The sequence below is a fragment of the Tympanuchus pallidicinctus genome, unplaced genomic scaffold (genome assembly GCF_026119805.1).
Source record: "Tympanuchus pallidicinctus isolate F22 unplaced genomic scaffold, pur_lepc_1.0 scaffold5, whole genome shotgun sequence".
In the NCBI taxonomy this organism is placed as follows: domain Eukaryota; kingdom Metazoa; phylum Chordata; class Aves; order Galliformes; family Phasianidae; genus Tympanuchus; species Tympanuchus pallidicinctus.
The window spans coordinates 26,903,789-26,931,669 of record NW_026294769.1 but is presented as its reverse complement, the minus strand read 5'-3'; the positions used below and the strand labels follow the sequence as shown (position 1 = coordinate 26,931,669).

At 42.2% G+C, this 27,881-nt stretch overlaps 1 protein-coding gene across 11 annotated transcripts in view; it reads left to right on the top strand.

Annotated features, from left to right (window-relative positions):
- Positions 1-27,881, top strand: part of MTCL1 (microtubule crosslinking factor 1) — a 99,977-nt gene that overhangs the window by 36,890 nt on the left and 35,206 nt on the right. For 4 of the 11 annotated variants that reach the window (XM_052703723.1, XM_052703727.1, XM_052703731.1 and 1 more), the window contains exons 4-6: positions 14,021-14,080; positions 19,868-21,193; positions 22,167-22,322. In XM_052703723.1, coding sequence (XP_052559683.1) covers positions 14,021-14,080; positions 19,868-21,193; positions 22,167-22,322 — 1,542 coding nt within the window. Of the gene's footprint in view, positions 1-769; positions 798-14,020; positions 14,081-16,148; positions 16,227-19,867; positions 21,194-22,166; positions 22,323-27,881 lie in introns of those variants that run through there. The other 7 variants (XM_052703721.1, XM_052703724.1, XM_052703728.1 and 4 more) reach the window with 4 other exon arrangements.

The window sequence follows — 27,881 nt, the reverse complement described above, 5'->3', positions numbered from 1 at the left end:
GTAGCAACTAATAATGACTTGAATATATTTCCTCCTCTTAAAGCAGCCTTCATCATCTTGATGTGCAGGGACAGAAGTCAGCAGGGATGTGCTACACAGGCACAGGGTCTGCAGCATCCACTTCTCTTTGCAGCTGTGCACCCTTGCAGATCCTCTGACCAGTGTCCCACAGGGATATCCTCCTTTCCCCTGTTGGCATACTTGCTTCTCTGCATGAGTCTTCATACCAGCAGCAGTCCCTTTTACCAACCTCAACATGCTGTTCCTCTTCCTGATGATCTTCATAGAATCATGCAATCATAGAATGGCCTGGGTTGAAAAAGACCACAACGATCATCTGGTTTCAACCCCCCTGCTATGTGCAGGGTCACCAACCACCAGACCGGGCTTCCCAGAGCCACATCCAGCCTGGCTTTGAATGCCTCCAGGGATGGAGTATCTAGAGCCTCCTTGGGTGACTTGTTCCAGTGTGTCACTACCCTCTGTGTGAAAAACTTCCTCCTAATATCTAACCTAAGCCTCCTCTGCCTCAGCTTAAAACTATTTCCTCTTGTCCTATCTGTATGGCAACTATGGCAACTGTTGAGTCATAGCCTGAACCACTGATTGATCATCTGAGGCAAGGACTGAGTCAGCCATGGGAGTACAGGTGAAGGCAATTCAACTGTGTGACTGGGAGGGGTGGAGCCTGGCTGCACCTCTTCTAGACCCTGTTTTAGGGCTGACTGCCACTGAGAAAGGATCTTTTTCTGAAGATTCCTTCTTTTGGAGTTTTCTACTGCTAGCTTAGGATACAGGTGAGCATTTAATTTTTGATTGTCTCTTTCTACCACGATAATCTTTCAAACTATAAACCTATAAAATACCATCCTAGCCATGCTACTCTTCTAACTGTCCATTTGTTAATTGTACATCTATCATTATCCACCCTCATAAACAATCATTCTCCCTCTTGTTTATGTGCTCCTGTTAAGTATTGAAAGGCTACAGTGAGGCTTTCTCTTCTCCAAACAAAACAAGCATAGTTCTGTCAATATTTCTTCCATAGGAGAGGTGCTCCAGCCCTCTGAAGTACCTCTTTCTACCTATTCTTCTATCAAACCTTAAAATAGGGAGATCTGAATGGCTCTGTCTGCAGGACTACAGCTGATAAGCAGCTTCTTACAGCTATAAACATGACTGTCTTTTGTGGGAAACCTCCTTATCTATACTCTTTTTTCTTTTTTTTTTTTTTTTATGCTTTGCATTTAGGAAGTCAGTAGTATAGAATTAAATAGAGGAGCAGAATTGCATAGATTTACTATACAGGTGTAAAACTGACACATCCCCAACCTGAAAGATCTGCAAAGCAACTTCATCTCTGTTAAATGCAGCTGCATCACGGCTGGCTTATGTGAAATTGCACCTATTAGCACCAGTGCTACATTTGACTCCTTTCCAGGATAGCTGCCTTAATGTGAAATGACATATGTGTTTGCAGTGTGTGGGAACATCAAAGGAAGATGAGGAATATATTATGACTGCTATTTGTGTAACTGCAAAATCATCTGAGGTACATTTATTTGTAATGCCTGTCTGTTTTTTTAAATTACACCAAATTGTATAGATTTCATCCAAGAAAGATAGTTTTCCTAAACACAATGTAGGGTAATTACATGATAGTTCTCAGCTGGTCTTTTAATTTCTATTGCCTGCAGAATAATCAAGTGACCTTAATGATAGCTGTTATCCTACATATAAAATGCAGATTTTTTTCAAAGACAGATTCAAAGGTTTAGTCCTTGCAAAGATTTAATCCTTGCAAAAATCCTGTAAGGTGAATACATATTCACCTTACACTTACATATTCACTGCGGGGAAACTGCAGTTCTACTAAAATTGATGTAAAACTAGAACTTGGCATTCCTTCTACCCGCTCCGTGCCTGCACCTACTGCTTCAGTCATCCATCTGTGGGATGGGAAGAGAGCTGTAACAAAATCTAATTTGTGATCTCACAAATAATCTGCTTCTCCCACCCCCAAATGGGGATGATTCCAGGACATTTTTCTTCCTTTTTTTTCCATCTGTCTGGTGACCTTTGTAGCCGAACTCTCAGACTCTGCTGACTGTGCAGCCTCTTCAAGGCTATGCAAGAAAGCCTATTTATTTGAGGGATTGTTTGAATCATAAATATCCAATTTCAAAGGAAAAGAGAAAAATAAAGCTTTCTTTTCTTCTTTTCTTTACAACTGTACATAAAGACACAAGCATGTATGCACTAGCACTCAAGCATAGCATGGTGTAAAACTTGCATGGTTTGGACAAATGTGCATCAGCACTGTGGGCTTGGGCCACTTTGTTGCTGGTTATCCCTCTTTGTTTGGTGCACTGCAATGTGCAGCTAGCACATCATGTGGGAAAGGACAAAGAGACTTCAATGGGGTGTGAAATTTGAGCTGATCTCCTCTCATAACACGTTGCCAGATAGGAGAGCAAGAGCAGGAAACAAAACTGCAAACTTAAAAATTGCCAGAGAGCTGAAAGTGCCAGCCTGTCTCTAATCTGGAACAGCCATCTGACAGGATGCTTTCAGGCTGGTGTCCTAACTAACACCCCAAAACTGCAGGATTTCTGCATTGAGGTTATTCTGATTTCAACTGAAGGTGAATGAAATAGTCAAATAAAACTATAAGACGTAGAGATGATTTGAGAAATTGGAACCCCTTAGGTGACACTACTGCACAGCTGTAGCTGAGATATTGATTCTAAAGGGGACGGGTTGTTTTTCAGATTCTGTTTTCATGATCGGTGGTTGAGAGAAGGGAGAAAAAAAAAAAAAAAAAGCTTTTGAATCTGAAGATTTGAATAGAAACATTCAGCCTATAAAAGCCTATATGCATTTGCATTCATTGTTAAAATCCAGCCAAAAGGAAAACACTGCTTCTGCAGATTATTCTCACATTAGATTCTGTGCAGTTTCTCAGTGTGCAGTGCATCCCGCAGTACTGCTCTGTGCTGGGAATGTTGGTGCAGCTGCGGTGCTGCGGGCAGCCATCCCTTGGTGCTGCCCTGGGGGGATACCTGGCACCCTGTCCGGAGCCTTAGGGAGCAAAGCCCTAGATGTTGTAAGGGCTCTCTGGGCTTGTTATAGAGAATGGTATTTGAAGGAAAAATCTGGGGGAATAGCAGTAGGTTCAGAGTAAAACTTTTCAAGTTGGCTCTCTGAAGTATTTCGTAGAAGAGTGATCAGCTAGTAGCTTGGAGTATTTTCAGACTATTCTTTGCAGTAACTACAAAGTTTTAAAAACCTCCTCTATTTTTCGGCTCTTACCCAGGGCTCAGCTCTTGAGCTCTTGCCAGCAAGTGTCTTTCCATGCAGGTTCATTGTGCGACCAAACGTTTCAGCCCGGGGTCTTAATGAATGTGTCTGGGATTCCCTGTGAAAACTGGAAAATAGTATATGCAAGTTTGCTGAGAGGCTCCCTGGTTAAATTCCCACTTATTATGAAAAGCAACACTGAAGTCAGAATGCAGAGGAAAGAAAGAAGCGCCTAAAGAGGAGAAAAGCAGGGCCAGAGGAGGGCATGCCATTCAGACAGGCTGTGTGAAATCTGACAGTGTGCATAAATATTGGTCCTGGCCATAATAGGGCTGTGATTCTCCCACTGAACGGAGGCCTTGCGTGACTAACAATGAACCACTTGCATCAGGACGTGCAGCACAGCTTTGCTAAGCCTGAAGAGCTGTGAGTATTACAGAGTCAACTTGTTCTGAAGAAATAAAAATTTGGATTTATTGTTACTATTGTCTAAGTCAGAGGTAGTGAGGGTTTTTTCTGTCTCAGTGTGCAGGGTATTCTAAAATATTTAGTTTTCAAAAAGAATCCTTGATGAATTGTTTCAAAGGAATGTAGAGCCTACTTAATTCACAGCACATGCAACTCACTACTGGAATCACAGCAACAAGTGATAGAATGATACAGATATGTAGTGCTGTACAGGACAGAAAACAAGTCATAAACAAAGAATCATAAAGTATCTCAGGTTGGAAGGGACCCATGAGGATCACTGAGTCCAACAGAGGACTATCCAAAATTCAGACAATGAGAACACTGTCCGAACAACGTTCCCAGGTTTCTCTATGTAAATGCATTGTAAATTCATCCTAGTTAGATGCAAAGTAAAAAGACAAAAATGACACCAAACTGGGAAACTGAATGTTGGCCAGGGTGTTTGGTGTGGTCACTAAGAGGTTTTCTGGCATTGCCACTGGTGAGTCTCAAAGCACGTGGGGGTGTGTGTGCTTGGGACTGGGCAATGCCTGGCTGCTTATCCAGAGCCTGCAATGATTTTGAAGGCAGGTTTGTCCAAGTATGTGTGTGATGCTGTTGCTTTTCACTGCTGCCACTGAACAAGAATGGTACAAGCCAGCTGTCTTGTGGCCACATGTTGGCATGTTCTGACTGCCCTGCACAACATACCTGGAGAAGGTCAGATTTGCAAAAGCCACTTTCTTTCAAATGTCACAGCTTGGCCATTGTGAGGCTGCTAATTACACAGCTCTTTGTGAGTGTCATTTAGGGAGCTGTTTGTGCCTCTATTTTAATCAGTGACACTATGCCACCCTTTGGGATAGGGTAAGGAGCTGCCTTTTCCAGATGGGTGAGGATGCAGAATGAAATGAGTAACCTGCACTGAAGTGGTAGAGAGAAACAGTTTTTGTGTTTTGACAAAGGAAAATGTAAAGTGAATGTACCACTGTAGTATTTTCTGCCATCTGAGAAATAATGGTCTAAAAAAGCCAGTGGCATTTCTGGCAGTCCATCCACTGGGCTGCCATTATTCACTCTAATGCATACACATTATTCATCATCATTAATCTTCTGCACCCAAGACATCCTATTCTCTGTGAGCTGTCATGTTTCAGGTCAGGAGCTGATCCCCTGATGGGCTCAGATACCCTGCGTCTTGTCACTTTGCTGCTGCCAGCCCAGTACTGCCCAGGGATCTCAGTGAGGGTAAACCTGAGGGAGGAGCAGTGCTGGGGCAGCATCCCCACAGCAGCACAAAGACCTGTGCCTGGTTTGGGATAAGGGGGAGAGTTATGAGGTCCCCCAGAAAGTCTGCATTTGCTTTTTCTTCAGGGTTGGCAACAGTCTTCAGCTGGCATACTTGCTGTCACGATGTGTCTTGTTCGCATCCTCTTATTAGGCATCCCTGCTCTCTTGCTTTTAATCACAGCAGCACAGCAGTAGTTGTGGATCTTGTATTTATCTTGTATTAATCAGTAGTTGTGCAATTAATATCTGTTTGCAGTGTCCACGGTGTGCTGTCCAGGCTCCTGAATACTTCCTTTTCAAAGAAGGTGGCCAGTACCTCATTCTGCCTGAGGCCCTAGTCCAAGATTCACTGGAGTTAATGAAAATGAGGAGGATTTCTGGGGGAAAAAAAAGTTAAAAAGCAGATGTTGGTGTCATTTTGGCACACTGTAGTCCACAGTAGTAGTTACTTATATATTCCTCTTCATTGATGAAATGGGTATATTCTCAGCAAAATCCACATTTTATGGCAGGTATGTGAAGTAGAAAGAAAAGGCCATCATTTTATTGCCTTTAAGAGAAAGCTGTCAAAACCAAGTGCTGTTGGTTTTCCTTTATTATCCTAATAATAAAAATACCATGTAAAATATGACTAGTATTTACATACAGTCATTGAAAGGTTAGGAAATGGGAGAAGCGAAGTGTCGTAGTACAGGTGCTGATGCTACGTAGTGCTGATGCTGTCACTTGCTGCCTTCTGGCTTGGACCGGGGCTGCTCCTGGCTATGCTGTCTTCCCTGGGATGCTCTAGTGGGTTCTTTGGGTTTCTTCAGCAGGAGAAGCTGATAAAAATTAGCTCCAGTTGTATGCTGGAGATAACGTGTCAGATTTCATAAGGAAGTCTGTGTTGTAAGGAGATATAGAAGCTAGGCCCCAAGTAGGGTGCAATTAAGAACAAAGTTGAAGCAGCAAATTCCTCCGGCAGGAGCTGTTGCCCCAGAGATCTGCTCTCCGCATGCTGGGGAAGAATGGAAGACTGAGTGTTGAGGGTAGGATGTACAGGATGGGCAGAGGAGCATTATCCTGGATGTCACGGTGGGAAGTGAGAGAGTGCAAAGAGCTGGCTCTTTCTTCCCAATGTACACTGTAGTGGTGATGCGTGGCATGCCTTTCATTTTGTGCCACAGCACTTGGGGCCAGAGCAACCCTTTGTACCTTTGTGTTGCCTCAAATCCTGGTGAGGAGCTGAGGCAAGCCTGTTTGGGCCTCAAAGCTACAGTAATGGCAATGAAGTCTTGGCAGTCATAGCTCCAGGAGCAGGAGTAATAGTTTGGAGTAGCTTAAGTGCCTGCCTAGATCCAGGTGCCCTCAGAAATGCAGTTCGCACTGGAATGATTTGCTGGTGATATCTGTGGCCGTCTTTATAATTTTTCTGTGCACTTCATGTGTTTAATGCTCTATGTTCCTGCATGGGCTTCCTACACTTGGAATCACAGAATCATTAAGGTTGGAAAAGGCCGCTAAGGTCATTTAGTCCAACCATCAGCCCATCACCACCATGCCTACTAACCATGTCCCTCAGCGCCGCATTTACCCTTTGCTTGAACACTTCCAGGGTTGGTGACTCTGCCACCTCCCAGGGCAGCCTATGCCAGTACCTCACCACTCTTCCTGAAATTTTCCTTAATATCCAACATTAACCTCCCCTTGCACAGCACTTCTTTCCAAGTGCATCTTCTTAGTTCATCACATAGAGTTTCTCATCTGGTATTTTCAGGGCTGCTCATGGCACAATTATGTAGACTGATTTTACTAAGGAAATGAGGGTGTCGTATTGTCAAATAATTTATTTGCCTACTGGCCATTTCCAGATGAATCCTCAGTAGCCTAGCACTTTTGTCCCGTGGTAGTAACTCTAGCTTGACTTTTAATTGTATAATTGGTGGCCTTGTTCATTGTTTGAGAACTAACTTTATTTGTGCTTGAACTGTGACTCCCATATCTTGATGGATATGTATGTCTTTGGGGTGACACATCACCTGTCAGTAAACTGCTATGTGCATTGAGTGATACATAGGAATGTATGTTACAGTTAGCAATTACCTGTGGGTGAAAAATGTCACTAAGTATCGGAGTGTGAATTTAGCATCTAGATGAAAAATAGAAACCTTCTATTAGAGTGCAGTGTCCCTAAAATGTTGAAAGAACAAATGAGTGACTGAGGATTACAAAGCCTATCTGGGACATGTTCACTGGAGATCATCTCATTGGCCTTTAATCTCTCTATTTCTTTAGAATTTTGTTTAATACTTAATAGAAACAGCAAGTTGCTCTAATCCAAGGGTGATTGAATATAGTTGTACTTACAGTTGTGTACTCGTGGAAAAAATTTCTTTCCTTCCCCAGTGAGGTAAACAATCCCATAGTGTCAATAAATTAGTACAGAAAGTGCAGATGCTGTGCAGCTCTGTGAATTGTTCTCTGCTAAGAGTTCCAAAAATATAACTTTTTTTTTTTTTTTTTTTTTTTTTTTTAACTTTCTATCCATGTGCCCTGGGCACTACAGGGATTTCAGAGCTGTGTGTTTTCTCCCCTCCTTGTGCTGTGAATCGCTGCAGTAACCGCCTGACCCAATAAGAACTTGGAGCTTCACTGTGCTCCCCTCCTTTCTTATAGGAGAATGATCTGAGGCACAGCTCTGCTCATTCCACCACTGAGAAACTGCAGTTTGTTTCTCTCAGTGCACTGAGACCTATTTAAAAACTGGGACCATCAGCAACATATCACTGTTTTTAAATTGTCAGTCACAGGGAAAGGAAGAGCTCTGTATTCAAGCATTTGGAGAGTAGGCGTCTGTCCTTGTGTGAGTTGTAAGGCATTTCTCAGGGAACACAGGAGTAGAGAGCAGCCCTTCACTTCTTGGCCAGGGACATCTTCTCTTTCTCAGTGTTCTATGGCTTGTCCTGAACTACAGGTACCAGACTTGTATCACTGTGTATGATCTTATGGCAGAGAACGAATTATGTGTTAGCAGGCAGCTTTGGGGCAACTATGTTTGCGTGCATGCAGTGCCCAGTGCATACTCTGGGGTTATGCCCCAGCCTCTTGCATGACCTCTTCCCAAAAGAGGCATGAGCTGATATGGCTCATGGCTCATTTGTGGGATGATCAGTGGCTGTGGTCCAGCTGGCATGGGGCAGCAGCAGTGCATCAGGCAGCAATATCTGTCAGAATTTGGGATCTCACCTTTCTGTCCTGGGATTTCAGTTACTGTGTTAATAACAACTATCACATCACTGTGCTGTCTCTGTTCACTAACTGTTTCTATAATGATTATCATGTAGCTATCCTACAGGGTAAGTCAGTCTGGACAGGGCTCTGAGCAACCTGGTGTAGCTGTAAGAGTCCCTATTCATTGCAGAGAAGTTGGAGTAGATGATGATTAAGGGTCCCTTCCAACTGAAATGATTCTCTCTTCAGACCCCATGGAGCAAATAATAGGGGAAGTAGCCTGTTGTGAGCCAGCCTGGCTGTCTTCCCATGCCCATGTACTACCTGCTCAGCACAGGGCTCCAGGCTGCCAGCAAAATCCTGCTGCTCCTTCCTGATCAATTGTGTCAAATTATCTGTAAGCACCGGTCTGGCTGCTATAGCTGGGGGATCAGTCTGCATGCAGAAGGCACCAGGAATCCGTGGGAGACAACTGATGCTGTGTGCTGGTAAAAGGAGCAAAAGAAAGAGGCTCTTCCAAAGCCCCCTATTCATAAGCTCAGCACAATAGGGGAAACAATGGTTAAGGAAATTTAAGCCGGTGCTGAAAGCTGCTCTGCTTTGCTGCTTTTTTACTCAAGGGATGGCTTTTATTCTGAACTGTAATGCTTATGATATTTCAGACATGGCTTGCTTTGCTAGGTCATGTGAATGATGGATATCACAGCATTTGGAGGTTTCCAGTAAACGAAACACACGTGGGGATGAATGCAGATATAGATCACTTGCGTCAAACCCAGTATTATCACAGCTTGGCAAGATATCCTTTGCAAGGGCCTACAGCAATTGAAAAGTGATTAGGATTTTGTTGTGTTTTGCCATTCCATTAGCCATCCCACAGATAGAAATGAAAGTCCATGTGGAAGACCTGCCATGATATCCTCACCAAGTGACCAGTGTAGTACTGAAGTACAGAAGCAAAACAAAATTTTAGGTGTTTTGAGAGTGTCAGTCCTCTGCACAGTTTCTGTCTTTTATCTACCAAACTGGGCAAGACCAGGGTAGCTCCAAAGCAGTGGGATAGAGGGAAAATCTTGCACCCGTGAATGCCAGGGGCTGGCAAGTCAGAAACTGCCAAAAAAAAATGAAACTGTCTGCAGTGGCCAGAGGAGCTGGATGGGGATTTCTGGAGAAGGGTTTTGTCATCTTTTAGTAACCTTTTCATGTCGTCTGGCACAGTGCCCAAATAACACCAGTGGTACCACCAGTGGTGAGTCATTCCCAAGCAGTGATTAGTGCTGCAGTTAACAAACACTGATTCTCATCACTTGGGAATAAATCCACCTTCTGACTGCCTGTTGGAACTGAAACTGGTTTTTTCTTGATTCACATTCCTGCTGAGCAGCGTTGCCTTCAGCTAGACTTCTGCTGTGGAGGGGTCAGTGCAATGATGGGGTTTTAGAGCCAACCATGTGCTGTGATGCTGAGTGTTTTGCTCATTGCTAGACCTGAGGGGGCTCAGCATCTAACCAAAAGTAGCTCTCACTGGGAAATGCCGATGTGCAGCCCTAAAGCTTTTACCTTACGGAAAACAGTCAATTGAAAGCAGCCTGTATAAGCTTCTGGGGCATTTAGAGAAAGTGAGTTTGGTCACTCTTGCAGGTTTTTGGTGTTTTTTTTTTTTTTTTTTTTGGGGAGGGGGGGGAAGGGTGTGTTTTTTTGGTGGGTTTGTTTTTTGTTTTTTGTTTTTGGAGATCTCTCACTGGCAGTTATTTCTAATAAATGCAAATTAAATCTGTGATAATCCATTTCAAAGCAATTGGGAGCAAGCCATCGTTGTGCAGAGAACATTATTTATACAACTCATAAACCACCATGATGCCTGTGCATAATTCCTCACATATCACAATGACAGAAATTGCCTTCAGGGCCAGAATTTCCGAGGCAGCCTCTCTGTTTTTAAGTTGCAGACATTGTCACTTCAGTGGCTGACTACTTGATTTTGCAGGTTCAGTTTGATGCACATACAATAGCATCTGCCTGCTGATGCCAGGCTGCACCCAAAATGCCTCACTCCTTTTAATAGCAGCAAATAAAATGACAGACTGACAGCTCCAAGCAGCTCTTGGTTCTCTCTTTTTTCCAAGTCTTTCTTTACTGCCTCCTGTCCACAGCTCTATTCCCAGCCTTCCCAGATCTTGACTCAGTGTTATAACTCACAGTATATAATGTGCAACATTTATGATTTCTGTTAATTCACACCTTATTCCAGTGTCTTGCTGAACCTCTCATTAAAGTCCATTGATTTACTGCTTGCTGTTCCCCACATGGGCAGTTTTTCTCTCCCTTCTTGCTCTCATTGCTCAGTTTGCAACTTTTCCTAGATCTGTGCTGAAAGATGAAAGATGTAAATCATCTCTTCCTGTTCTCTCAGTGCTCCTGGGAGAAGTGCAAATAATTGTATCTCTTCCTGCTTTTAGTACTGCAGTCACTACATCCAATGATCTTATGGGAAAGTTTAACTTCTAAAACACCAGGCAATTTATTAACCCTGTGTATTAAGTCTCCTTAGTAGCTGTGAGGTGTGGTGAAAATCAAACTGCAGTGAAACTGTAGTGGCAGAAAATTTCCATTGAGTAACCTCTTTCCTGAGAGGTTATGTTATCCAGATGACTAATAAAGTCTTGTTTAAGAGTGGAATGGAGAAACATTTTGGTAGACAGCCGGTTCTGGTTAGTCTCTTGAGTATAAAAAGTAGTATAGAAATGTTCCTTCCAGTGTTAATTCATATCAGCTTCTATTGCCGATTTCTTGCACTTCAAAGAGAAAGACACCTTTATTGTACCATTTTAAATCACTTGGGCTCATAGTGTGTTCCACCTATTTCTTTTTTCAGTGGCATCCCCTGCCCTCAGTCCTACAGAAACATCAGCGCTGTAGGTTGGTGTTGCACGCATGCATGCAGCCAAGATTCACAGCAGCACACTGGAAACCTTTCATTGCTCCCGTAAGGGGATTTAGGGGACTTTGGTCTGAGTAGTCCTTCATGGCCGTCCCTGTGTTTGTAATCCTGTACTGACAGGTGGGTTTTCTTCCCCCGATAGCCCATAGAGACTCTAATACAAGCTAGAGTTGAGCCCCTGCGAGATGGAAACACAAAGCACTCTGCCAATCCAGCACTGATCAGAAGGTTTTCATGCAAATCCAGCAGATTGGTGTGAAAATGCTGGAGGCGAGGTCCTGTCAATGGCATAATGTTAAAAGCTTGTTACTCTGGATCTGTGAAATCCATTTTGTTCAGTGAAGAGTGAAGCTCCCAAGGCCAGGTTGCTACCTGCATGTTTCTTATCATGTGATCCAATTCTCCTACCTATATTTTACTTCCCTTCCCTTTACTTTCCATGCATTACTCCTTACAACCAAGCAGTGGTCCATCATTGCCCGCTGTATACCACAACCCATCCAGCTTCTCAGGTTGGATGTATCCAACCACGGCTCTTTGCTTTGGTTGGAGCAGGATGTTTCTAGGATCGAGCACAAGGTTTTGCATCTCCAGTATTGTTGGTTCTTGTGAACAGAGGCTTCTGCACAAACTCCTTTCTGACTCCAAGAACTTACAAAATGAATGAGGAACCAGACAGCATCCTCTTGCTTGCTGATTATGCTACTCTTGCCTGAAGTCACAAAGAGCAAAGGTTATGAGAGTAGGGCTGCCCCCATGGCTCTTCAGCCGCACTGACCAGCCCCACTGGGGGCTGGGGCAGGCACAGTGGCTGGCAGCTGCTTGCAGTTGCATCTCTGTTTCCAGAATAATGCCACACTGAAAATAGAAAAAGGGAAAGCAGTAACTGTTTATCCTGGCTAAGCTTGTGTAGCAGGTTTTCATATGTTTGTAGTGTTTAATGTCTTTTTTACTTAAACTGTTTCAGTATCTACCAAAAAAAAAAACACCAAAAAACAAAAAACAAACCATTTCTCTAACACAGCTTCATTAGTTATAGGACTTCCTGAGATTAAAGTAGAGAGCAGATTAGCAAAACCAAACTGTAATATGTCTTGGGCATATGGTGCTGCATATGAATGAGTGTTAACTACTTAACTGTGTATAACAAAGAGCAGAAGGAGAGATTTGTCTTAGTGTGCCGTAATTATAATTTGTAGTAGCTGCGTAAACTTAACAGTCAGAAGCCACAAAGCCACGGAAAGCTTTTGCTTGTATTTGCACGGTGTGTATCCCTAAGCTCACACCGTGTTCTCAGTCAGCTGGTGACAGGACTAAAATGGACCTTAACTAATTAGCAGGATGCCTCTCCCTCCTCCTTATTCCTCTTTGCTGGGCTTGTGTTTTGCAGACCTTGTACTGAGCCTAGCTGAGCTCCAGAATCAGAATTACAGAATATCTTGGGTTGGAAGGGATCTCAAAACCCATCCAGTCCCACCCTGTCCATGGGCAGGGCTGCCCCCCAGCAGCTCAGCTGCCCAGGGCCCCCATCGAAACTGGCCTTGAGTGCCTCCAGGGATGGGGTACAACAGCTTCTTTAGGCAGCCCATTTGAAGTTTACAGGTGCATAAGTGAGAATGCAAACTTCAAATATACCCCAAAAATGTGCAGTCCCGCCCTGGGTTAACATTGGGTATGGAGTTGGGTATTCTGCCCCTTGGATACAGGAGCTGCGCTGGTGCAAGCAAGATCATGACAGCCAAAGGTTTGCCTCAGCGTTGCCCCTTGTAGAGTGAAGTAGTCAGTGGAAGAGGACACAGTGTTGGGCTGATTGTTAGGAAGTATCATCCTTCAAGCCTTCTCTACTTTTATTGACTGAAAGAATCCTATTTTCTCTTGGGCTGTGTCAAAGCTTGCTGTGCTGCTTGTTGGAGGGACAAGCAAGCAGAGCACTTTCTGATCGCAAAGGTGTTACAAGCTACTGAAGGCCATGTTAGAGGCATAGGCCACTATGAAGGGATCTTGAAGTACCTGAAGGGGAGCACTGCAAGCCAAAGAGCCCCATATTTGCATCTCCTGTGTGCACGGAGCAGTTTCTAGAGAAGCTGAAACTCTGGGTGCCAGCAGAGTGGTGTAGCCAGCTTTGAATCAGGCAAGTCTGTGGTTTCCAGGTTGCTGCTTTCTTACCTAATATCTGTTGTACTACTGTGACACTAACATACTTCAACCAACAAAAGACAAATTTTTAAGGTTTCTAAATAAATCTGTCTTAAAGCAGTTTGAACTTGGTGCTGAAACATAAGGTTGGCAGGGTTGGTGAAACACTAGGCTGAGCTTCACCTATTCCTCCTGAGAATAGCTGTGCTTTGGAGGTGAGAGGTTTCATGAGCAACATTATGCCATATAGCTTTAATGTGCTTGACTTTCCATTTTTCTGTTTTGCTTTCTTCTGAGGTTTCCACAATGTGTTTCACATCCACTGTGAGTAACATTCTTGGACTTCTGCCCTGGATTAATCAAACATAAATCATTGCTTCATACAAAAAGAAAGTTTTGCCAAAAATTGTGGTGGTCCAGAGGAGAAGAAAAAGAGGTTTTCTCACCTGTGAACTTTTAACTGATTTTATTCCTTTCTTTTTTGTGTGTATGAGTGAAATATTGTGCATTAGAAAACCCACTGACAAGGCCCTGATAATTTTGTTTTCTTAGCGATTAATACCAAAAATTAAACCCCCACTGCTCAGGAGAATATCCCTGCTTTCCCCTCATTTAGTTTTATGATGGTGGGCTCTGCCAAACTTGCAGACTCAGTGCTTGGCTTATCAATAACCCAGCAATCTTCTGTTTCAGAGTTCCCTGAAGAGAAGAGGCAGCAGAGAAATGCACAAAGAAAAAAAACCATTTACCCAGGTAAGGTTTTTGAGAATGTGCAATCTGGATCTAAATCACATGATAGAACTCAACATGTCTTTTTATGGGTGTTGACAGGGCCATCAGACGCATTAACTAGAGTGCAATTAGGACTTAATCTATTGAGACTTCCCAGAGATAATGTAGAAGCAATTTAGGACAGGAGTACGATCCCAAAACCGTGCAGCGTTCTGGTTTGCTGTACATTCATCAGCAGAGCCAGGCTGAAGGTTTCCTACAGGAAGAGAAAATCACCTTGCCTCACATAGTAATTGGATCACAGCTTAGGGAACGGCTAAATTTATACGTGGTGCCAAAGTCATTGCACTAAGGAGTGGCTTGGCAGACAGCACGGTCCTCAGATGGCAGCAACTGTTCAATTTTACTGCTTCCCCTAGCTCAGGTAAAGGGCTGGACACTTTATCTGCATCCAGACACTGTTTTTTTTCTGTTGTCCCCTGGGCTGGTCCTCCTCAGGGCTGTGTTTCCTTTGTTTTTTGTGCTGACAGTGGGAGTTGAAGCCTTTCCCAGCAGCCATACGGTTACTGTTTATAGATAGAGGGATGCGGATAGCATTTCCCCTAGCTGCAGAGGGAGCCAAGAGTGGCATCATTATCTTCACTAGAGAAAGGTTGAGCCTCCCCTGCTGCCCCTTTGGCAGGCTCAGTGCACACAACCGAGACGTATGGTTTTCCTTGGAGCCGATGGAGCCTTAAAATCCCATTGATTTGTAATAATAGCTGTAATAAATTAGAACATGCTGCACTTGAAATGGGCTCCATGTGCAGCTGAAGGGGTGTGGTGGGCAGTCCGGGAACTGTTGTCTCTGCCTGTAGGGTAGAGCAGAGCTAGCATCCCTGTGGAGTGTGTACAAGTACAGCTTAATTGAACCTTAAAATGGGGCACGAGCTTTCTTCCTACATCTCTTGTTACAGGGAGTTAAGTCATCAGTGAGATCAGAAGAAATTTGTTTTCCTGCAAATGTAAGATACATGTACATATATGTGTGCGCACATGGGAAATTACAAATGAAGGCACAGTTGAGTCATTTGGGGTATGTGGGAGGCACTGTCCTTCCTTCCCTCCCTCATTCCTGGAAATACAGAAAAATGCAGAGAGAATGAATTCATGTGCTTGCTTCCTCTGCCCAAATCCAGATACTGGAGCTCAGGAGTTTGCCTCTGAAAGCCTTTTAAAGGGCTTCACAAAATTAATGGAGTAACCTAGAGTCAGCTCTGCACCACGAAAATATGATTCCGGAAACCACCCAGGGAAAAAGACTTTACATTGTATACACATGTGTGTACACCATGTAAGCAAAGGATTTTTATTTGAAAATGAGAACCACAGTGATAGCACTGTACAAAGTAGCCACTTTTTTTTTTCCAAGCAATTCTTTAGGGCAAGAAAGATAGAGAAAGAATCTTATATAGTGACATGCTTTATCCAGTCAGGGCATGTCCTAGCAGTCTCCCAGCTCTAGGGCATTACCCAGAGCAGTCTGCGAACCTGGGTATTGGTTCAGAGGAATGTGCTGTTTGAAACAAGAGCACACCACACCAAGTGCCCAACCTGGTCCAACAGCCTCTGGGTCCTGGGGCATGGCTCATAGGGGTAAGTGCAGACACAGCCAGGCAAGTTCGTAGCACTACTCTTCAAGGGTAGCCACCCTAAATAGCTAAAATAGTTTCACACACCTAAACTGAGATACCTCAGGCTGGACACAAAACAGCTTTGGAGTTGAAGGCTTGGCTTACTTAAGCCCTCATTATGAACCTTTTTGTCTTTCTCTTTGTCCCTACTACACATTTAGTGACTGAAAAGTGGCCACAGACTTAGACTGTGTAAATTTGTGCACCTGCATACCTACAGATATGTATAACGTAGAGCAGATATAGTATTATTAGTTACTGGGAGCTCATCATAAAAATGAGTGGCAACATCACGTCCACATCAGGGCACAGCTGAAATACATGTTAAACTGATTGTCTAGAAGTCATGTAAAAGCAGAGTTGTTAGTCATGCTTACCTGCCTCTAGCAGTACTGAAGAAAAAAGTTTTTATTCAGCAGAATTGCAAAGTGGAGCTTCCTGGGAAGTACCAGGCACCAGGCAAAACACAGAGAAAAGTGGTTCTTCAGCGCAAGGTAGGAGTCTGGTGCTCACCAGGTGCTTGGGTGCTGGTTATACCGCCCTGTTGTCGGATCCACAACCCCGACACGCTTCCCCATCTTCTGCCTGGCAGCTCCTGTGAGCCGGTGGTGGTAGAGGAGATGGTGTTGGTCTCTATCTATCTTTGTGTCTTCTTGCCAGAAAAGAAATATCATGTTTGGGAGTTTTTGATCAGCTCCTTGTTCTCATCACATCATTTACATTGCATAATGAAGTTAAGTTCCTTTTTTTTCATTTAAGTTTCATTTCTTTATCTCCATGCTCTCCATTTGCCTAAATTAGACTGCAGACTCTTTAGGGGCACATCTGGGCTTTCTCCTTTTGACTTATTTTTTTTTTCATTAGCATCTCTCTGTAGTGCTGTAAAGAGGTGTGGTTCAATAGCATGCAAATATGCACTATCAGTAATCATCAATTCCCATTTATCCTTGATAATCCCTCAAACCAGTGATGAGCACCATTAATGACTCTACATTTTTGCATTGTCATTTGTCTTTTTTTTTTTTAAGCAGTCTGCCCTACATTTTTTAGGAAAGTGTCCATCCACATGCTGGATGTGAAATACAGAAATACATTCAGGCTGAGCCATAGCCCAGCTTTCAACCCTTGGGACTTAAACTTCTTGTTCCTCCAGAACAATGGAAATACTATATTCTCCTTTTTATATTTTTTTGATTATATTTTTGGCTTTCGTTGTATTTGTTTTTAACTAGTAACAAACAGTAATTTCTGTGATTTGGCCTTACCGTAGTTTGCCTTGCATTTCAAAACTCTACCTGCCTGTGTGGGTGACTTGCCCTCTTGCTCTTTCCACTTGGTTTCAACTGATCAAGAAATTGCTGATATTTCTGTACACAAAGTTTCAGAGGGACAGATGCATGAAGGTTGGGATCCTACCCTTCTGGCATGTTTAGATCTCGCTGATAATCTCTCCTGGCCATTCTTTTCTTTTGGGAGGAAAAAAAAAAAAAAAGCTGTCTGGGGAATGGGATTTTCAGTAGTCACATTCCCTGGTTGGGAAGCGTAGATGATCTAGAGCTTTCTCACCTTTTCAGATGGGATCCATATTTAGTAGGTGAGATTAATATCCATCAGCTCTGTTGTTCAGTGTGAGGCTTGTGTTTGTTTACTGAAAAATATATTGTTTGTTTCATCTCTTTCAAAAAAAAATACAAATGTGGTACTTGTTTTTTTCCATAGACAAAACTTAGCAATTAAATAATGTCATTAGAAGAATACTTATAACTGTTTTTGTCCTGCTGTAATAACATGCTACCTCCATGAAAGCCTTGAGTTTGAGCTGTGTTGCAGTGATGGGCCTGATCCCAGATCCACTGAAGCTCTTCCCTTTGCATCAAAAGCTTCAGAATGCACAGTGCGTTGTGTCAAGTATGAGGCAGTGAGTGCTGTTGGTACTGCTTGCAATCAATCCAACCAGCTGCTGGAGGAGCTGCCTGTACCCCTCAGAGCCCTGGGTAGGATGTGCACATGGACTGCTCATCACCTTGGGCATCATTGCAGCTGCTATAGGCAGTCACTCTGCCTACTGGGCTCCTGCAGCCAAAGTTGGACAGCAAGCATGGAGAAGGACACTGAATCACAGAGTAAGGAAAATGCCAGATATAATTATTTCCAAGCTTTTAACAGACAAGTAAGGAAATATTTGAGAGATGTTTTACAGCAGTGCTCTGTATGTACTTTTCCATCTTTTATGGGATACTTAATTTGCAATTCAGATTCATCAAGAGGAAAGCAGTTTGCACATATGTGTCAGCATGGCAAGGAGATGTGTGTATGCGAAAAGAGAGAATGGGAAAAAAAACATCTCCTGGACTCTACTTGTAGTTGGTTATATGCATCTTTGCCTTCATTCGTATAGAACTCGCATTACTAGTGCCAGAAAGTGGCCAGAAACACAACCAGAGTTTTAGCTAGTCAGCTGATGTCAGCTTTCTGATAAGCAGACTTCGGCTTATCACAGAAAACCACACATGAATAGGAACTTTGACTGTTGCTTAACCATATGATGGAATTAGCATATAAGTTGGGTTTGTTGTTTTCTTTTCCCCACTATTTAGTATTTTAAAATCACATGAAGCTTGAAGCAAAATCAGTAGGAAATATGATGAATTTAGAAATATGCAATCGATTACTTCTGTGTCTGTATTAACAGACACAGTATGAACAGCTAAAATTACAACATAATTCATAATTAGTATATATTTAAATAGGATGAGGAGAAATTAATTGAGGTAACATAAAAGACACCATTACCAATGTGCAAAGACTGTGTACTTTAGAAATTAAATTATTTCCTCAGATTGCTGAACCATAATTAGTTTTGTTATTTTTTGCTTCTAATAGGCTGATCTGGGTGAACAATTAACATCAGTCTTGTAATCTTCTGGATTTGGTTGCCATTATTAGGAATTGTAACAAAATGGTGATTGTGAAAGACAACAGTGCCACAGAGACTGAATCGAAGTTTCCATAGATAATTGCACATATGTCCACATGGCCTAACAATGATGAAATCTGCTGTCTCCAGAGATCGTCTTTCAAAGCCTGCCTTCCATTATGCTGCTAATGCTGATAAATGTGTCTCTTATAAGGCCAAGTGCCTGTATCTCCATGACAATTCATGAAAGTGATTCATGCAAAGAAATTGTTCATCAGCTTAGAATTTACTTATCCTCGTCTCTTATTTCAGCACAATTACAGCACAGTGCACACTGGAGTTTTCATCAGAGTGACATTTAGGACTTCAAAATGCCCAACTCAAAAAAAAAAAATAAAAAATTAAACTCTTATTTAATACGTCGGTTCTTCTACAAAATAGTGCAGATTTTCGCATGGGATGGCTTTGAACATGACTGTGATTTAATGATTTTTTTTTTCCTTTTTTTTTTTTTTTTTTTTTCCCTTTTCCCTTGTGAGTAGTTGTCTGTAGCAGGAAGAGTGGTCACATGCTATTCCATCCTAATAATAACAACAGCAATGACAGCAGTAGTGCTTCCTATGCTGAAAGGGAGCTAGGTATTCCATCTTTTTCTCACAGTGCTGTGAGATCCAGTTAAAGAACACAGTGAAGTGCTTCTTCACTTTGCAGGACAACTGTGCAGCTTAGCACGTGTTTTTGTGCTTCACAAGCTGAAGAAGCCCAAGGATTATGACAAGGAAATTTGTTAGAGTAGTTTTAATTTCATGATTAATTTCATGATAAAAGTGAGCAAATGTAGTGTGAAAAATAAAGTGCTAACAAATCTCTACACCTTTCCAATGTAGTCATTCTTGTTTTCCACAAAATTTGCTCAGGATTTGAGAAAAATTAAACCCTGGGCACCAATGAGCACCTTTGCACTGGCACTTCTGCATCACTGAACACTTGCACCTGATTTTTATTTCTCTATTTAACTCTGGTCAAGCTGCTTTGCAAATTTAACCAGGACCAAACCATGAAACGTGTCAACTGTGTGGTTTGTGTGGCACTGTCTCTGTAATGTTTGTCTTCCTAGCAGACATGGTTCAGAGGGTGGGAAGGAAAAATTTTGGAAAACGAGCAACTGCTTGTGCTTCTCTTCTAATGTTGTTTTGGTGGGGGACTTGTTCTTGGCAGGAGGACAGTGCTGATTTGAAGTGTCAGCTTCAGTTTGCCAAAGAGGAAGCAGCGCTGATGCGTAAGAAGATGGCCAAACTGGGGAGAGAGAAGGACGAGCTGGAGCAGGAGCTCCAGAAATACAAATCCATCTATGGAGATGTGGACAGTCCTCTACCTACAGGAGAGGCTGGAGGCCCACCCAGTACCAGAGAGGCTGAGCTGAAGCTTCGGCTGAAGCTGGTGGAGGAGGAGGCCAACATACTGGGCAGGAAAATAGTGGAACTGGAGGTGGAGAACAGGGGGATTAAAGCTGAGATGGAGGATATGAGGTGCCAGTATGAGAAAGAGTGTCTCAGCAGGGACCACATTTCAAGCATTCCTACCTCACCCTATGGCGACTCTGTGGAGTCGGCCACGGAACTGCGCCGACACCTGCAGTTTGTGGAAGAGGAAGCAGAACTGCTGAGGCGGTCAATTTCCGAAATCGAGGATCACAACAAACAGCTAACCAATGAGCTGAGCAAATTCAAGTTTGAGCCAGGCCAGGAGCCGGGCTGGCTGGAGGATGCAGCGTCCAAGTGCGGCGGGCCATTGCAGGAGGAGCTGAAGTCTGCCAGGTTGCAGATCAATGAGCTGAGCGGGAAAGTGATGAAGCTGCAGTATGAGAACAGGGTCCTGATGTCCAATGTGCAGCGGTATGACCTTGCTTCCCACCTGGGCTTGCGTACTTCCAGCCCCAGGGACAGCGATGCTGACAGCGATGCGGGTAAGAAGGAGAGCGACAGCGAAGAAGGTCGCCCGCTCCAGCCAAAGAGAGAGGGGCCGATCGGGGGTGAGAGTGACTCCGAGGAGATTTATGAGAAGACATCAGGTTTTGGGAGTGGGAAGCCGTCAGAAGTCAGTGACCTGTGCTCCACTGACTTCATGCGAGCAAAAGAGGACACAGAGTCCTTAATTAACATCAAACGTGAGGCTGAACGCCTCGAAAGGACCGTAGATCGTCTTATCACTGACACAGACAGCTTGATTTATGATGCAAAGGTGCATATAACCAGCAGCCCATCCACTGAGCAGGATTTCAAAAGTGATGAGCGAAAGGAAGAAGATAGGCATGAACCAGAGCTTCTGGATGCCATCAATGCCAGGATGAAATCTTTCCGGAAAGAGCTACAGACCTTCCTGGAGAAGGTTGATCACATAGGGGAGGGCCTTAAGGAGCAGGTGGAGGACCTCTCACCTCTTCCCCATCTCACAGAGTCTTCCAGTTTCCTATCCACGATGACGTCTATGTCACGAGACTCTCCCATTGGTAACCTGGGGAAGGAGTTAATCACAGACTTTCAGGTAGGTCAGCCCCTTGTTTGTCCTCTTTCTATTTATCCTTTCTGTTTCTTGCTGGCATTGCTACCCTAGAGCTAATTTTCCTCACAGCTGCTTTGTTATGATTTCAGACCTGCAATATATTCAAGTGTGTAATATTAAACAGACACTTTTATAGGATTTTTCTTTTGTTTGTTTGCACAACTCTTTTGATTTAGAGGCGGTTCCTCATGGCAAAAAAAAAAAAAAAAAAAAAAAAAAAAAAGCTAATCCACTGGTACTATGGAGGTCTGTGTTCTTTTTGTCTGTAACAGCAGTGTTTCCCTGTGAAAGAGGAGATTAATTTAAAGAAAAAAAATCCTAATGAAAGTAATTTAGCAGCCTTTCTAAGAAATGCGTGGAGGTCTTTATTGTGCTCTCCGGTAAAAGGGTCAGGCATGTTCTCAAAAGCCTTGCCAAAAGAACCCAACCCAACCACCATTTTCTAAGTGATATGTTTTGAAAAGCCTGCTTACAGCTCACTCCCCTAACCGAGCAGCGGGTGAGAAGCACTGTAGCCAGCGAAGGACTGCCTTGCCTAAAGCCTTGCCTATGGGCGCATGTCTAAACTGCCACAGCTGCCACACTGGATATGGCTTTTCTGCACAGCACAAGTAAGGAAGGAAGAGCTTTGTATCCCGTATCCTTCATGACTTGTATGCTTGCTGTTGGTTTGACTCATGCATCCTCATTGCATGCGCCTCATAACCAGTGTTTGCATTCTTTTTTCCTCTCTTTCTCTTTTTTGCTTTTCAGATGTTTCAGCCCATCATTTTGCTCATCCTCATTTTAGTTTTGTTCTCTTCACTTTCTTATGCCACTGTGTTTAAGTTGTTTTTTCTGTTCACGCTTTTCTTTGTCTTGTAGTTTTTCAGTCGTCTACCTTACCCATTTTTGTTTTCTTTATTCCCTCCTGTCCTTTTGTTCTTTTATTACAAACTGCCCATGCACCTAACAGTCCAAACTGAGGGATCAGAAGGAGTGGCAGCTCAAACAAGATCGTGGAGAGGAGCGAGAAATTCACCACCAGCGAGTCATCACCGACCCACACCGCAGAGCTGATGGAGACATAAAACTCTACAGGCCAGGAGACAAGGGCTGTTTCAGTCTAGAGGTCAGCAAAGCAGCCCCCTTGCTCACTGCCTCCTGCTGCCTTAGCCAGGATATAAGGAATAGAAGCCAGGGGTTGGGGAAGTAAATTGGGCAAGACACAGCACTTGTGTTGTGAAAGTTTTGGTGACCTCTTTCTCCCTCGTATAATTTCAGAGAAGCACATTGTTTCTGACTGTGGACTGGTCAACCTGCTCCCAGTAGTTCTGCAAAGTGAGAAAATGTGGCTCAGTGCAATTTAGTATAGTAACAAAAAGCCTGTTAGAAGTTTTAGTCTCTAAAATCAAACTGTGCTTCTGTGACTCCAGATTTCACCTTGTTGGATCTTTTTCAATCTGGAAAGACTACAGATAGCGAGCACTTTGCATTTTGTATAGCAGTATTCTGTGCAGGAAAGGGTTTGGTGCTGGCGTGCATGGGAGCACAGCAACTTTCAGCTTACAAGAAAAATCTTATTTAAAGCAGAATTCTCCATTGCTTTGGTTGTTGAGTACTTTTCCATTCATCAAAGACATTGATCAGTTTTTATTTAAATCGTCATCCATGCAGAGGTCATATCAACCTCAGTGAGTATCTCTTTAGCTAGTTGCTCATGAACATAGATTGTCCAGACAACTCATCTTGAAAAAGACAATTTCCAGCCTGTCCTCATAGAAGCAAGTTTGGAAACTTTTTCTGCAAGGCACCAGCAGGCCAAATCCACCTCAAAACTGTGGTGGGTAAAGTAGTTGCTAGCAAGGGAGGATTTTTAACATGTTTTTAATGCTAAAGACACATGCAAAGAGGCCTTAGTAAGTCTGAAGCCCCTGATTAAATCTGGAAAAAAGGAGAATGCTGACTGGCACAGCTGTGTTTGTCAGTAAGTGATAATAAGCACCAGAAAGCAGGGGTAGGAAGAGGGAGCATCAGGGTGGCTGGTAGCCAAACAGCAACATGTTGTACTGAATGCCAAAGAGAGAGTGGCTCTTCATCTTAATGCAGGTAATTCTTTGCTGGTTTTTGTTTTGTGTGTTTTAAACTACTCTGATAGTGTAGTGTTTTGGTAGCACTGAATAATTAATTTGTTTAGGAGATTGTCAACTTCTCACATTTACCAGCCATAACAAGCCTCAGAAAGGATATCTGTTCAATCCAGGACACTGTAAGTCTCTGGCTGAAAGGTAAAGTCTTTCTTCAGCTGCAAAAGGGGAATATGAGGTAGAGCACAGTTGAGTGTGGATCCTTTTGCAATTGTGTTGGTCCATAGTCATGTTAGATTAGGTCAGAAAATGATGAAAGGAGATGTTTACAATATTTCTGTTTAAATTCTGTCAATTTTGTATAATCAAAGGTAGAGACTATCCAGTTGGCGTGGGTATGTGCTCAAAAGGTGAGCAAGGATGGACTTTAAATGTCCCGAATGTGAAAATCTTTAAAAACAGTGTGCTTGATTCACTCAGGTTTACTTAAACAACAAAGAACACTGCATTGCTTTATACTGAAACTTTTCAGTGGGCGGACAGCCAGTAGAAATCCTATAGTCTGTAACAGTTAATGCTATCTGAAGCAGAAGATTCCTCCAAATAATTTTGAATATTATCAGTTTAATCCTTTTCTAATATCATGCACTGCATTAGCAAAAAGAAAAAAAAAATCTACTATTCCTTTATGCCAGACAAAAGGAAAAAAATAATTTTCAAATACCAAAGGTTTTTTTTTTTTTTAATTACCACAGACATTTCAAATGGAAATCTTTCCATTCCCACATATAAGCTACTATCTGCTTCAGTTTATGAAATGATCGCATTGTTCAGTGAGCCGTATTGATTGACCGTCTTCTCACTGTGCGCTGACTTTCAACGTGAGAAGACATTTCATTTCAGTTAGGCAAACGATTTCATTATAAGCAAGCAAAACCTTCTTTTCCAAAGTGAATTTTCCAAAGTGCATTCCCAAGCAATGCTGAGCAACTTCCATTTAGCTATTTTCTCTGTTTTTAAAAATAAGCATTGCAGGAGCCTAATTGTTTGATTAAGAACAATGAATGCAAACTGACTTCTGCTTGAAACTACCCTGTAGCCTAACTGTAAACATCTGCCTTTGTTTGGTCTTTGCACTGCAGTTGTTAGTGCAACAGTATTATTAGAATGTATTTGCGTATTAAAGAGGTGGGTTAGAGTCATAGTCCAAGGGAAATTATGTCTTGAAATTGACTTAAGAGCAGGGCTTTGTTTTCTTGCTGAAACAAGCTGTTCAGCTGCTGTTGCAGGAGGCTGGAGACCATTGTGGATGTTCAATCCATTATTCATGACTTTAGCAGAGCGGGGTTATGGTGGGAGGGGGAAACCATTTTTCAGCACCCAAAGAAAGGCGAGTGATCAGGTGAGAGATGCCACAACTGAAAGGCATGGAGGAACTAAAAAGGGTAACACAGTGCTTTGTGGAGTAAATGCCAGGTATAATCAAATGATTAATATGGCAGTGAATGGAAGCCAGTGCAAAATGCAATAAATAATTTTTCATCTGGTGAATTTCAACCAGTGGAATGGCCATAAACAAAATGCAGCTTCTTTAAAGCAGGGCTGCAGAGTCTCATGTTTATTCAGAGATAATAAGACATTCTAGAGAAGAAAAAAAATCACTCTTTCAAAGGACTGAATACATTTTATTGCAGTGTTTGATACCAGATGTTCTAAAATATAGCCGTATTTCCTAGCAGATTCTGATTGTTCAGTGACAGGGTATCGTTTCTGCACTTACTGAGTGTGTATCACCTAAGGCAAAAGTACTCATCTTTGCATTTTACATTTGGGTACTGTGATTATTTTCATGCACAACCTTTAAAAGCTCACAAATTTGTTTGTATGTATAAAAATGGCACAAAATTTCAGTTCCTCGAATTTTATGAAAAAAAAAATCATTGATTTTAGTTAACTTAAAAGGTTTGATTTGTCACCAGAGAATTAGAATAAAAGCAGGTATGGCAGGAAAGATGAGAGCATGTCTTCAGAAGAAAGTTTTCTATAAGATAGATCTAGTAGTAGATGAGAAGAATTCATACTGAGCAATAATTTCTTCTAGGCCATTCTTAATCTGCTTATCCATTTTTCTTACCTATTGTGCCCAAAAGAAATATGAAGCAGCTGTATTACTGTGAATTAATTTCTGAGTTAAGTGTGAACCAATCAGATACAGTGATGTTCAAGTTAGGTAAGTCTCTTTACCACCTGCTTTGAATCAAATCTTCAGTATGGATCCATTTTGGACACATCAGAATTTTGATCTGTATCTTGGATATTCTATTTTTAGATAGTTTTAGAGTCTGTACTCCTGCTGTGCAACTTCCGTAATTCCCCTTGAGAGCTTTTCAGCTGGGTGGCTTTTGCAGCAGCTCCAGCCGTGCACTGAAAATTTGCACATCCTTTTCTTCTGCCCTAATTTAAGATTTTGTTTTCCCAGAAAGGAAATAGTGGATTTTTTCTACACTGTGATTTTTCTTTATTTATAAATAAATAAATAAAAAGAGGAAGAAGAAAGAAAATATATATATATATATATATATATATTATATATATATATATAGGCATGACATAAAAAGTTGCGTAACTTAGTGTGCACTGTGCCTCCAATTTAAAGTTGTGGGAAGAAGAAAGACAAGCATGAGCTGAACTGTACTTCTTCCCACCAAGATTAGGGGCAGCAAGAATAATTTATGATGAATTTTGATGAATTGTGTTCTTTCTTGTTATGCAGTGTTCCCTAAAGGTTGACCATATAATGACTTAAAAGACCCTTTATGATGTAAATCTGGATATCTCAGCCCTAACTGAAGTCTATATACTATCCATACAGCGAGATGGATTTACAAAGACTGGGAGCAAAGTGTTTTTGTGTTTTCATAGAGCTGGAGACTCTTCATATAAGCACAGGGAAATAACCACACAGTACCTGTTGTGCACTTGTAAATGGTATATAGATCATATATTTTTAAATGGGGGAGGATAAAAGTACATCTTCGGAAGTAGCCTCTGAGGATCCAGTTAGATGTGTATTGCCTGTCAAAAGTAATATAAAAGGCACTGGAAGTTCCTATCAATCTGCTTTATTGTATGTAAGCAATAATCAGGTATAAAGTGCAAAAAAGTAGTCATTTTTACAGTGTGTGGTCTAAGGCATTTTAAGATGGCAGCAGGTGAGCAGCATAAAATGTTCTTCTTTAGTCTTCCTTGCAATTGTACACAAACACAGGAGAACATCTTTCCATGGGCTTCTTAAGGCCCCCCCAGGCCTTAAGGTGCTCCATCCATTTTGAAAAAAGGCTGCAAAGAATGATTTTGTGGAATCTAATGTTCATGGTTGTTGTATACAATTCAATTCAGAGACAAACAGAGGTTTGAATTAGCTATGGTAAAATCATACAAACAAAACCAAGCCATAACTCATGGTAATCATAGTAAAACAGTCAGCAGAAATATGGAATGTATAAGCCAGAAAGTAGCTTGAAAAGCCTTCAACTTGGCAAGAAAGTCAGAAAGATGTTGGTGGAATGAGCTGTGGTGATGACCCCCAAACTGTGGATGACATTAAATATCCTTGTGTGGTAAAGACAGCGGCATCGATTAGCTTGTTCTGGAGAGATACCAGGTGGCTTAGCAGAAGGACTTAGTTCCATCTGTCTGGGATGACAAGGGTGGAAATAGGTGTGGAAAAGTGCTAACTGGGTTTTATTGGAAAACTTTTGGTTGTTGTGGAGCTGCAGATGAAGTTCAAATGTTTCTCTGATGTTTTGAAGGAGTAGCATTAGCCTGTAGTTCCTATTGTAGTGTGTTTCTGTGTCTCTAGTGAGTTCGTGCCTGTTACTGTGGTGTCAGTGTGTTGTGTGGTGGCCCTCACATTCAGGGCATTTTCTGTTCCTCCTGTAGCACACCTGTTACTGAGAAAAAGGAGACAAAGAATGGAAGTCAGCAGGATATCAACTTCTGTGTTAATTTTGTAGCAGTGTTGTTTTCCAAAACAAAACCACAGTTGTGCCACAGACTGAATCCAGCCGATTATACGGAGCATACAAACATCCACCAATGCACTGTCAGGTGCCTGAGCTGCATATACAAATATCACTGGGTACATTTTTATGTATTCTTCATTTATTATCCAGACATTTAGCAGTTATCCATTAGGCCCTTAAGCAGCCTTATCTCCCTTGATTTGAGCAGTACTAATCCCACTGCTCCTAATAGACGTGACATTATGTGAAATGATAGGGTATGAAGAGCCCTCAGGTTGTGTTGGAAGTAGAATGTTGTGCAGCTCTGCAGTCATGCATTAACTGCTTTTCAACACATTTACCACTTATAAAAATATATCATACTTAAACAGGCAAAGCAATTGTAAAAGGATTTACACTCTTAAGTGTGCATGTAATTGTATATTTGCCTTTATGATGCATTTAATCTCTTCCTAGTAATTTCAGAAGCTATCACGCAATCCTAGTGTCCAGGTTTCCTGGAACTTGGCTTTGCATGGGCTGCATGCTTTAAAAAAAAAACTGCACTGGTTTATCATTTTCATGTTCTAATTTTGCAGA